The 13,063-nt window shown below is 37.7% G+C and overlaps 1 protein-coding gene across 11 annotated transcripts in view; it reads left to right on the plus strand.

The window, feature by feature from the left end:
• The window catches only part of NRIP1 (nuclear receptor interacting protein 1), a 104,535-nt gene extending 91,814 nt beyond the window's left edge, over positions 1-12,721 (plus strand). For 9 of the 11 annotated variants that reach the window (XM_010845130.1, XM_010845131.1, XM_010845133.1 and 6 more), the window contains one exon: positions 5,135-12,721. In XM_010845130.1, coding sequence (XP_010843432.1) covers positions 5,490-8,960 — 3,471 coding nt within the window. In that variant the 5' untranslated portion in view covers positions 5,135-5,489 and the 3' untranslated portion in view covers positions 8,961-12,721. Of the gene's footprint in view, positions 1-284; positions 422-1,807; positions 1,982-5,134 lie in introns of all 11 variants that reach the window. The other 2 variants (XM_010845136.1, XM_010845135.1) reach the window with 2 other exon arrangements.
• Positions 12,722-13,063: the final 342 nt, after the last annotated feature.

The following is a 13,063-nucleotide window of genomic DNA, read 5'->3' on the forward strand; positions in this document are numbered from 1 at the left end:
TTCCCTGTTCAACTGTTAAAACTTTCTTTCAAAGTCTGACCTTGGAGAACACCAAGAGTTCTCTGAATCATTTACCTGGATTTTTTATTGTTTAAATAAAAAGTTTCAATAATTAGGGCTTTGCAATTGTCTTGGTACTTACATATTTTTCTTCTAATGCTTACTGAAACATCTTACTGTTTGTCTTTCCTTTTGTATAAATTTCATCGCCAAAATCATCTACAGTGAAATTTAGGTAATATTACCCAATAGGAGTAGCCTTTCAATTCCTTCTGCATTTCCAGGAACCTGAGCCAAGAATCCAAGTGCTCATTAAAGTGGCATTGCAGAAATACCTTTAAATTCAATACTCAAAGAGGTGTCACTTGATACTGCAGAAGAAATTGGAGGAGATTTCATGAAAACAGTTGGAAGTCATGAGGTATTCATTAGATATCATTTAAATAGATACGAAGTGACTTCATAGGTGTTAATCATTGAAATGTGTTTTTAATGGAGAATTTGATTGCAAGTGAGATACTGAATCCCTTCCTTAAAAACAGCTAGAGAAAGACTATTCTTCATTTATAAAAATAAAATCTTTTTACTTGGATTTTACCATTTTTAAAAGTGTTTAAAAATTCAGTGAACTTTCCCTTTGCTTAATTTTCAAATGGAAAATGTAAACCGGTGCTTCAGTGGAAATATTTTATTTCAGAGAATCAATAGTACACCTAGTTGGGGATTGTTACTGTGCATATTATTTACAACTGTCTTTTGTCTATTAAAACTCTAAACAAAAATTTATCTATGCATAGGGCCAAGATTCCATGGAATTCTTTTATGATTTAGTTTGATTTTATTATTATTTTTTAATTATGTCCTGCCACGACAATAATTGTTTTACTGTATGCTACTGAACATTGAGTAAAATCTCAATTTTTAAGAGATTTTTTATGGTTATAAACAATTTTAAATTAATAAGAGAAAGATTTCATTTATAATTTTAATACTGTAAATGGTTATACATGAATTTTATTAAATTATCTTGAAATGTATTAATCCTTGGTATACTATCAGGGTTCTTTGGACCCAGTTTTAGTTTGAAGTTGTTTGGTAGGAAGGATTGTTTTACATGACTTTTATTCTTTTTTAAAGTTTCACTGAATGTGTTTTTTAATAGGAAAAAACATTGTATCTTGCTATTAACATGTGTCTATCAGAACTTTTGATGTGGCTTCCCTGGTGGCTTAGAGGTTAAAGCGTCTGCCTGCAATGTGGGAGACCTGGGTTCAATCCATAGGTCGGGAAGATCCCCTGGAGGAGGCAATAGCAACCCACTCCAGTATTCTTGCCTGGAGAATCCCATGGATGGAGGAGCCTGGTGGGCTACAGTCCATGGGGCCGCAAAGAGTCGGGACACAACTAAGTGACTTAACTTTCACTTTTCATCAGAACTTTTTATAAATCGAACATATACTAAGGAATCTTAATGATTGTTTTTTTCCTATGCATCTTTCATCATTTTGACCTTTTATGATTATGGAAATTAATTCATCATTTGTTTCCAACTGTGGGATATAAAGACTAAAATAATAAGCCAAAGGAACTTAATGAAAGTGCCTAAAAGGATAATGCAGTAGTGAAATGTCATCTTTATTGTATTATCTTCAACTTTTTAATAGCATAGCCCATTAATACTGTATTATCTTACAAGAATGTAAAAAGAAAATGTCTGGAGACTATCTTTGTTGTTTTTTTGTTTTGAATTTTTAGCAAATATAGTAGAGAATTCAGTATTTTCTATTTTCTGTCCCCAATGTTAAAGAGAAGAAAGTTGGCCTACGAAGATGCTTCAGTTAGATGAATTAGTGGATGAATGCAGATACTGATAGTAACATTCCAGACACAACTGATGATGGTGACATTGAGTGTATAAGCAACATCTCCAACCACTGTCTTCAGATGACAGCATCCTAGATGAATTTTCTCAAACCTAAGGGTCAGTGAGTGAACAGTATAGTTCTTTTCTCCCCCAGCTTTTTATATAATTGATATATCACACTTTATAAGGGGTATAATGTGATTTGCTATGCACATGATTACCAAAGTAAGATTAGTTAACATATCCAACACTTTACCTAGTCGCTATAACAGTATAGTTCTAAAGCAAAAAGGAAATACAGTATTTTCCTCCTACAGTATTAAGTTAGTTGCTTAATAGCAAGGACTTCATCACTCAGTATTTTGTGACAGGAACCTCACCTGCCCTGGCTTGCTTTTATGGTGCTGACACACCCACATATTTTGAAACAGTTCAGAAGTTGACAAGTACACAAGGCCGATGTGTAATAAAAGACATTGGAAGAAAATAAATGACATGGAAATGATATAATTGGTATTAATAAATCTGAAAATAAAAAATATTTTGCAATTCTGTAACAAGGAAGATATCTGTCCTCCTATCCTCAGCATACTTTTGAGTTGTCAAAGTTTCCAAAGTTAACACATTGTGAATTATATTGATACAAATACAAAAAGAAGTCTAGAACCTTTTAGACATGTTTTTGAAATCTAGAATCGGTGTTTACAAGGTACTTACAGGTTCATGCGTGATAGTAGTTAAGCTATCAGTTCCAAACTGCCTTGCCCATTTCAGATATGTTGTCCTTCAAAACCAGGAAAATACAGATATTAAGAGTTGGATTTGCTCTGTGTAAATTCTCATGAAAAATTCTAGTGAAGTTGTTTTTCATTGTCCTGTAAATTATTCACAAACTGACTTAAATAGTAATTAAATGTTCATTGGACCCAGACAGTAAACGGTGATGACTATTATTCTTGGTATACTGAAGGTTAAATGAATTTGTTAAAATTATAAAGAGCTGATTTTGATTTAGAATGATAGTTCTAAAATCAAAATTAAGTCATTTCTTGGCATAGTAAGTGTTACACTAATTTTTTTTGTTAAAACCAGAAAATATTTTTCTAAAAATTTAATGGAATCACACTATACAAATGGCAACTAAGTTAAAACAGATGTTCTTCATCCAGCTTCTAATTCATCAATGGGTAGTTTTTTTTTATTTTACCCCATTCACATATATAAATATGTATGTATTTTCAGTGTTCCTTAAAGAAATCTTCATTTTGCCTGTCATTGCTACCAACCTAATGCTTAAAGAAGGTATTAATATATTAATATGTTAGTTTCTAAACTAAATTTTTCCTTCTAAAGCTTTTGAGAGTTGCAAAATTTGTGAATCCTTCATTTGTTTTTGTTTTTTCCTGTTTTCTTCTGCCCCTCAGTACTTTTACTCCCCCTTTGTTTGGTCCTTATTACCTTCCATAAACCAGATGTATTCTGTTCCCTTTCCACAGAAATCACTTAAGTATTTGCCATACAACGTCAAGTTTCTTCCTTATTTTGTTTATGAAGAGAGTGTTGACTATTTTAAAAACGACATGTATACAAGCTCTAATAAAATCGCTATTGAAGTTAAAAATAAACCATTAGGTTCACTGACAAGGCAATGAATCACAGCATTTTATAAAATATTCTAGTTGCTAAATATGTTGCTTGTAAATCTCCAAAGAAACCTAATTTTTAAATGTGTGTTGACGCTGAGTTATTTGTAGTTGACTATACTCAGGTAGAGCGCAGCACCTGGCAGCGTTAAGTAACATGTATAAAATCAAGCAAGCCAGCCATATGTTGGTGATTCGAAAATAATGCGCTTACCTTTCCACAAAAAGAAAATGCCAGGTTAATACTAGCTTTAAATCAAATTATTTTAACCTTAAAATGTTGAAAATACAGGTTTCTATGAAAAGTTCTTTATCTTGCTTGCTTCATGTGATCGGTGCTGTTTATAGAATTTTCTTTTCAAAGAAATTAATGAAAAGTAACCACTTAGAGTTTTCCAGAAGCAATTATTCCTCTTCAGTTCTATCCTAAATTTGTTTCCTGTCCAATTTTCTACAGGGTAAAGTGTATACACATAGTCTTTTATGTGTTACAAGGCTTTCAGGGTGGCTCAGTGGTAAAGAATCCACTTACCAATGCAAGAGACGTGGATTTGATCCCTGGGTCAGGAAGATCCCCTGGAGTAGGAAATGACAACCCACTCCCGTATTCTGGCCTGGAACATTCCATGGACAGAAGAGCCTGACAGGCTATACAGTCCATGGGCTTGCAAAGAGTAAGTCAGGACTGAGCACACAATCATATTTTCTAAGCTAAAAATGTTGCAAGTACCCTAATTGAGTTCAATTCAATCGCTCAGTCGTGTCTGGCTGTCTGTGACCCCATGGACCACAGCACGCCAGGCCTCCCTGTCCATCACCAACTCCCGGAGTTTACCCAAACTCATGTCCATTGAGTCAGTGATGCCATCCAACCATCTCATCTTCTGTCCTCTCCTTCTCCTCCTGCCTTCAGTATTTCCCAGCATCAGGGTCTTTTCCAATGAGTCACATCAGGTGGCCAGAGTACTGGAAGTATTCAGCTTCAGCATCAGTTCTTCCAATGAACACCCAAGACTGATCTCCTTTAGGATGGACTGGTTGGATCTCCTTGCAGTCCAAGAGACTCTCAAGAGTCTTCTGCAATACCACAGATCAAAAGCGCCAATTCTTTTGATGCTCAACCCCACATCAAACTCATTTGATGAGTACACATCACAAGGATTTCTTTTCCTTTTTTCACACTTCTCTTGTTCCTTCCAAAGCTCCTAGTAATGAAAGGAAGCTCATTCCAGCCCCTCATAGAGCTGTGGTGCTGTAGAAGAAACTTGCCATTCATACCACTGCAGAAAAGTGTTTATGAAAATTCAAAAACTTGGTGGGCTTTGTAAGACAGTTACAGAACATTAAAGTATTTTCTCTAACTGATTAGATATTTTTAACAATATGGATTAATCCATAGGATTTCCAGTAGAGATTTCCAATTTAATAGGAATGACAATAAACTAATAAGGAAGCTCTGCAATGCATACATATGTATATTGTATATATGTGTGTATATATATATATATATATACACACACACACACACACACACACATAGACACTTACAAGTGCTGTATTTTTTGCCTATAGGTATCATAGCATAATTCTAATTCATCTTCTTAACTATTTTCTATTTATTTTTTAGAACACTGATATTTGCATTTACTGGGGAACAGAAGATGAAGAAGGAAAAGCAGTATATTCACTGAGGATTTTGTCTGCTTGCCACCTCAGCTCTGTGTGTAGAGGAATTCTGCTCCTGTTTCTTATTTGGGAGTTCCCAGCTCTGAGGTCAGACTACGTCATAGCCTGCCTATCTTTTGTCTCATCATTGCCAGCCAGCAGTAATCCTGGTCAGAATGGAACCGTATACCTCTGTCTAATTACTGTGGAAGGTGATAAACCAACACTCACTCACTAAAGTTAGATCTCACTCCCCTGCAGAAAACCATTCCTCAAAGTGAATAGAAACCAAGCCCTCGTGAACACTTCTATTGAACATGACTCATGGAGAAGAGCTGGGCTCTGATGTGCACCAGGATTCTATTGTTCTAACTTACCTAGAAGGATTACTAATGCATCAGGCAGCAGAGGGGTCAGGTACTGCCGTCGACAAAGCGTCTGCCGGGCGTAATGAAGACGATCAGAACTTTAACATTTCTGGTAGCGCGTTTCCCACCTGTCAGCGTAATGGTCCAGTTCTCAGCACACACACGTATCAGGGATCTGGCATGCTGCACCTCAAAAAAGCCAGACTCTTGCAGTCTTCTGAGGACTGGAACGCAGCGAAGCGGAAGAGGCTGTCTGATTCCATCGTAAATTTAAACGTAAAGAAGGAGGCTCTGCTGGCTGGCATGGCTGACAGTGCGCCTAAAGGCAAACAGGACAGCAAGGTACTGGCCTCTCTGCTTCAGTCTTTCAGCTCTAGGCTGCAGACTGTTGCCCTGTCACAACAAATCAGGCAGAGCCTCAAGGAGCAAGGATACGCCCTGAGTCATAATTCTTTAAAAGTGGAGAAAGATTTAAGGTGCTATGGGGTTGCATCAAGTCACTTAAAAACTCTGTTGAAGAAAAGCAAGGCTAAAGATCAAAAGCCCGATACCAACGTCCCCGATGTCACGAAAACCCTTATCAGAGACAGGTTCATAGAGTCACCTCATCACGTTGGGCAGAGCGGAACAAAGGTCGTGAGCGAACCCTTGTCATGTGCTGCAAGATTACAGGCTGTCGCAAGCATGGTGGAGAAAAGGGCTAGTCCTGCCACTTCACCCAAACCCAGTGTTGCCTGTAGCCAACTAGCACTACTTCTCTCCAGTGAAGCCCATTTACAGCAGTATTCTCGAGAACATGCTTTAAAGACACAAAATGCAAATCAGGCAGCAAGTGAAAGACTTGCTGCCATGGCCAGATTACAAGAAAATGGCCAGAAGGACATGGGCAGTTTCCAGCTCTCAAAAGGCATATCAGGCCATCTTAATGGTCAGGCAAGAACATCATCAAACAAACTAATGGCTAGCAAAAGTACAGCATTTCAGAATCCAGTGGGTATTGTCCCTTCTTCCCCCAAAAATGCAGGCTATAAGAACTCCCTGGAAAGAAACAATATAAAACAGGCTGCTAATAACAGTTTGCTTTTACATCTTCTTAAAAGCCAGACCATACCTAAGCCGATGAACGGACACAGTCACAGTGAGAGAGGAAGCATTTTTGAGGAGAGCAGCACACCTACGACTATTGATGACTACTCAGATCCCAATCCTAGTTTCACCGATGAGAGCAGTGGCGATGAAAGTTCTTACTCCAACTGTGTTCCCATAGACTTGTCTTGCAAACACCGGATAGAAAAACCTGAACCCGACCAGCCTGTTTCTCTGGATAACTTAACTCAGTCCTTGCTAAACACTTGGGATCCAAAAGTCCCCGAAGTTGACGTCAAAGAAGATCAAGATACCTCAAAGAATTCTAAGCTAAATTCACACCAGAAAGTAACCCTTCTTCAGTTGCTGCTTGGCCATAAGAATGAAGAAAACATGGAAAGAAACGGCAGCCCTCAGGAAGCACACAGCGATGAGACAAAGTTCAGCACACAGAATTACACCCGGACGTCTGTAATAGAAAGCCCCAGCACCAACAGGACTACTCCCGTGAGCACTCCTCCATTGCTTGCATCCACCAAAGCCGACTCTCCCATCAACCTTTCCCAACACTCTCTGGTCATCAAATGGAATTCCCCACCATATGCCTGTGGTCCCCAGCCTGAAAAGCCAGCGAATACCGCCTCGAACCACCTGATGGACCTTACAAAAAGCAAAGAATCGCAGGGGGAGAAAGCCATCCACAATGAAGGTGCACAAAACTCGGCCACGTTCAGTGCCAGTAAACTGTTACAAAATTTAGCGCAATGTGGAATGCAGTCTTCCGTGTCAGGGGAAGAGCAGAGACCCAGTAAACAGCTGCTGAGTGTAAACACAGATAAACCTCCAGGTATGATTGATAGACTGAATAGCCCTCTGCTAGCCAATAAAACAAGTGCAGTTGAAGAGAAGAAAGCATTCGGCAGTCACACAATAGGTCCTGAACCAGGACTTTCTGGGTCTGAAATAGAAAATCTGCTTGAAAGGCGCACCGTCCTCCAGTTACTGCTGGGAAATCCCAACAAAGGGAAGACTGAAAAGAAAGAGAAGATGCCCTTAAGAGATGAGAGCACTCAGGAACATACAGATAGAGCTTTAAGTGAACAAATATTGATGGTGAAAATAAAATCTGAGCCTTGTGATGACTTGCATCCGCATGCCACGGGCACGCACTTGAGCCATGAGGCTCCGGGAGCCCCCTTCTTAGGGATGGCCCCTCCCATGCAGAGAAGTGCACCTGCCTTACCAACATCCGAGGACTTGAAACCAGAGCCTGGCTCACCTCAGGATTTTTCTTTCTCAAAGAATGGTCTGCTGAGTCGATTGCTGAGACAAAATCAAGACAGTCACCTGGCTGATGAGCTGGACAGCAGTCACAGAAATAGTGAACTGACACTTGTAGAATCGAAGAACCTTTGCATGGTCCCTAAGAAAAGGAAGCTTTACACCGAGCCGTTAGAAAACCCCTTTAAAAAGATGAAAAATAACATAGTCGATGCTGCAAACAGTCACAGTGCTCCGGAGGTGCTGTACGGGTCCTTGCTTAACCAGCAAGAGCTGAAACTTAGCAGAAGTGATCTTGAGTTTAAGCATCCTGCCAGTCATGGTTCAGCCAGCGAAAGTGAACCCAGGAATTGGACCAGAGAGAGCAAAAGCTTCAATGTCCTGAAACAGCTGCTTCTCTCAGAAAACTGTGTGAGAGATTTGTCTCAGCACAGGAGTAACTCTGTGGCTGACAGTAAAAAGAAAGGACACAGAAACAGTGTGACCAACAGCAAGCCTGAATTCAGCATTGCTTCTCTAAACGGACTGATGTGCGGTGCCACTCAGCCCGGCAGTTGCATGGTCAGCAGGACATTTCCATACCCAGGTGTCGGAAAGGCCCCCCGGAGTCCTCCTTTCCCTGAGCACTTGGGCTGCACAGGGTCTAGACCAGAAGCTGGGCTTGTGAATGGGTGTTCCATGCCCAGTGAGAAGGGACCCATTAAGTGGGTTATCACAGATGTGGACAAGAATGAGTATGAGAAAGACTCTCCGAGACTGACCAAAACTAACCCAATACTCTATTACATGCTCCAGAAAGGAGGCAGTTCTGTTACCAGTCGAGAAACACAGGACAGGGACATGTGGAGGGAGCCTTCATCTGCTGAAAGTATCTCACAGGTTACAATCAAAGAAGAGTTACTTCCTCCTGCAGAAACTAAAGCTTCTTTCTTTAATTTAAGGAGCACTTATAATAGCCATATGGGAAATAATGCTTCTCGCCCACACAGCGCAAACGGAGAAGTTTATGGACTTCTGGGAAACATGCTAACAATAAAAAAGGAATCAGAATAAAATGGACCTGCCATCCAACTTTGGATCTTTTTAAAACTAATGAACTTGAGATCTGTATAAATAAGCGCATGATTTGAGAAAAGCATGGTATAATTGAAACTTTTTCATTTTGAAAAGTATTGGTTAATGGTGATGTTTAAATATGCAGACTACTTTTTGCTTCATGTTAAATGTCATGAGGAAGCTGCTGAACTAGCAATTGGTTGGTTGACACCTTCTGTATGCATCAGACAACAACTGTGAGTAGCCCATGAATGATAATTCTTTTTTTAATCACAGATAATAGGCATAAATTAAAATATAAATCTCCATCCAGCAGATTAATGCATTGCTGCCTTTATTAGGGTACTTGATTTTGCTTTTCAGAAGCAACCTACATAACACGTTTTTTAAAGTCCACAGTATTAAATAATAACTCTTTAAAGGGTAATTATTGAATTAAAAAACCTAGTGCTGTTTCATTTCTCATTCAATTCCAAAACAAATTAGAAAAATATATGCTTACATTTTTCACTTTTGCTAAAAAGAAAATTATTTTTGACTCTTGAAAGGGGTTTTGTGATTCCTCAATGTGTCTTCCCTTCCCCAATCCTTTTCAATATTGTGTATTTCTTTAAACCTTGTACTACTTGGTAAAAATTGATTACAATTGGTGGAAGTTTGATAGATCTTAAAAAAAGGCAGATTTCCATTTTTGTATTTTAACTACTTTACTAAATTAATATTCGTCCTTTTACAGAATTAGGAAGGTTAACATTTATCTTCAGATGGTTTCCTAAATAACTGAAATAAGTTGTTTTTAACAAGCAAAATGGCTTTTCTTTGGACAGTTTTCACCATGTCTTATAAAAGCCACTTCTCACCATTTCTGTGGTACCTGTGAGTCTGACGACCAGGGTTTCTTAAAGCTGGACTCAGACCACCTGCGTTAGCACCATCCAGAGCACTTGATTTAAAATGCAGATTCCCAGGCAGCAGCTCCGACCTACCGAACAAGAATTCTCTACTGAGTGGACCTGGGAGTCTTCCTTCTGCATCTTAATACACTCCCTAGGTGTTTCTTCTGCACACTGAAATTTGGATTTTGAAAATTGAAACCACTGCTTATGACTTTTCTCAGAAAACAGGATTGTAAACAAACTATTTGATGCCTATATTTTCCCCAATATAGTTACACGTCAACTCAAAGTTTGCAATATTGTACTTCATATTATTACTGTTATGTCTTTGGAAATCGGGTTCCGAATCCTTTTTATGACAAAAAAAAAAAAATTGGGTGGAGGGGACAACTTTCATATCTGGCTCAACATCTCAGGAAAAATATGTGATTACTTGTGTGTTCTAATGAGTAACATCTACTTAATTAGCCTTAGGGATGGAATAATAGGGCCACTTACCAAACTCAGGTGATTCCAGGATGGTTTGGCAACTCCTCCTGAATACATCCTTAACTTCTGTGAAAACCATTGTCCTAAGAACAGTGCTGACAAAGATGAAAATATATATTTCACACCCAAGAAAGGCACTAAACTCAGATTGCTTAAACAAAAAAGTAAAGGGCACATATACACGGCAGAGTTGTACACAGTCACTCCATCAGATCTGTTATTTTAAAATAGTGATTAAAAGTAAACATTGATGTTTTCTTAGAAGAACTTAATTTATTATTGAACCACATGGGGTTTCTGTCTTGAAACACATCCATGTTTTTCAGTTCATTTTTTAGCATCCACAGTTCATTCACCAGTTAGATTTGGTTTTAATTGTGAACCCAGGTAGCAACTGACCTACCAAAAAACTGTTATATAATCAACTATTAATTAGAAGGAAATCTATTTGAAATTGTTCTACTTGAAGTTGTTTCTAAGATTTTTATATTAAAAATGGGCGTTATTTCCTAATATGATCTAAAACCCTAAATGATTATTTTTTTCTCAGAATGATTTGTAAATAGTTACTGAATATATTAAAAAATAATAGGAGTGAATATTATGCTATGTCATGAAAATTCCACTGGCCAGTGAAGATATTCATCTGCATCCCATCTTTATTCTGTGACAGTCTTACTGTCTACACTATATAAGCTTTTAAACAAGTCATTTTTTTTTCCTGCCATTATGAAAGTTCTGGAGCCTTAGAAGTATGCTAGAAAAATTACCAGTGTTCCCCCTTGGTTAGGGGAAAATGGGCTTTTACAAGGGAGTGAAGTTTAGGTCAGGAAAAAGAAGATCAAGGGCCAACACTGTTTGTTTGTTTTTTTTTTCATTCCTTTGGTTGGTTGGTTGGTTGTTTTTTGGTGGTGGATATTGTCAGCAAAGAAATGAAGGTATGTCGTGTATAGATAAACCTGACCATGAGAAGGCTGTTCTGATACTAGAGCGTGTCCCCGATGTGAGTTTCGTATGATCTTAAAGAAGAGTGCCGAGAAAGGGCATACGCCCCTAAATGCACTTGGTTTATGCATATGTAGATGCAAGGATGCACATACACACATTTCCAAGGACTGTTTTAGATATCTAGACAATTTCTTCCCAACAAAGTCACTTGTGAAAGGGTACTACAGCTCTCATTGACATCAGTAAGGTAGCGCTACCTGTTTGCTCTCTGCTGCATCTTACAGAAGAGTAAACTGGTGAGAGTATATATTTTATATATATATATATAATATGTATATATATATATATTGACTTGTTACATGAAGATGTTAAAATTGGTTTTTAAAGGTGATGTAAATAGTGATTTCCTTAATGAAAAAATACATATTTTGTATTGTTCTAATACAACAGAAAAGCCTTTTAATCTCTTTGGTTTCTGTATATTCCATGTACAAGTGTAAATATAATCGGACAGGTTTAAAAATTGTGCATGTATGTATACAGTTGCAAGTCTGGACAAATGTATAGAATAAGCCTTTTATTTAAGTTGTGATTACCTGCTGCATGAAAAGTGCATGGGGGACCCTGTGCATCTGTGCATTTGGTAAAATGTCTTAACAAGTCAGATCAGATGTTCATCCCAACATAACAGTATTCCATTTCTGGACACGACTTCTGTGGTTTAAGCTTTGTGGAAGAATGCTTTGAATCCAAGGGTCTTAAAACTTTTTAAATCAAGTCAACCACTTTTCAAAGTAAAGAGTTCACACAACTACTTTCATGAATTTTTTAATCCCGTTGGAAACGTATACCAGGAGTGTTCCAGTATACTGGGATACAGGCACACTACCATTCATGGTATGAATTCTGGGGTTTACACAACCAATTTTGATGCATTCTGCTCAGTAATATAATTTGTCATTTTTATTAGAAATTTAATTTCTTCATGTGATGTCATGAAGTTGTACATACTGCAGTGTGAATTTTTTTGTTTTGTTTTTTAATCTTTAGTGTTTACTTCCTGCAGTGACTTTGAATAAATGAAGGAAAAAATTCATGGTGTCTGGTTTGAAATGATTGTTACTTTTTGGGCTCTCTCTGATTTTCAGATTTTTCGTAAACATAAAAAGTCTCTGGTCATGAGAATAGCACGTCTTCAAGAATGCTTTGCCATTCTTGGAAAGATAAAGAAAAAAAACAAAAGAAGATGGTCTTAGAGTTAATGTGAGACAGGGCAGTGGGAGCATAGCTTGGACAGACCATCGGCTCACAGCCTAGCCTACCCACCCTTGGTTCTGTTTCTTGTGTAACTGGATGGTCATCATGGATTTTTAAAGTGGGAAAAACTTTGTACAGTATTCAAAAATAAAGTTGATTTGATACAAACTTGTTGTAAGATAAGATGTTACTAGGTTTTTATCCAAGTTTCAATGGGCATTAAATTTTTTCTAAATAAAAGTCTTCAAACATTTTGCAAAAATGAATATGTGTATGTACACATGTATATATCAAATAACTATATGCTGTTAATATATGTATATAGGTAATGAGTTGAGAGTGATAAGCAATGTATGTGCATAGTAAGTAATAGACATCAGTTTATTTAGAAAAAGGGGAAAAACCTCTATACTTGTGAATGGATGACCTTGGGGGAGGGAAGTTACTTTTACAAATACATTAATAATAATTTTCCCAGAGATGAATCTGTATTTTCTGACACTAAAATAG

Source organism: Bison bison, unplaced genomic scaffold (assembly GCF_000754665.1).
Source record: "Bison bison bison isolate TAMUID 2011002044 unplaced genomic scaffold, Bison_UMD1.0 scf7180017864213, whole genome shotgun sequence".
NCBI classification, from domain to species: domain Eukaryota; kingdom Metazoa; phylum Chordata; class Mammalia; order Artiodactyla; family Bovidae; genus Bison; species Bison bison.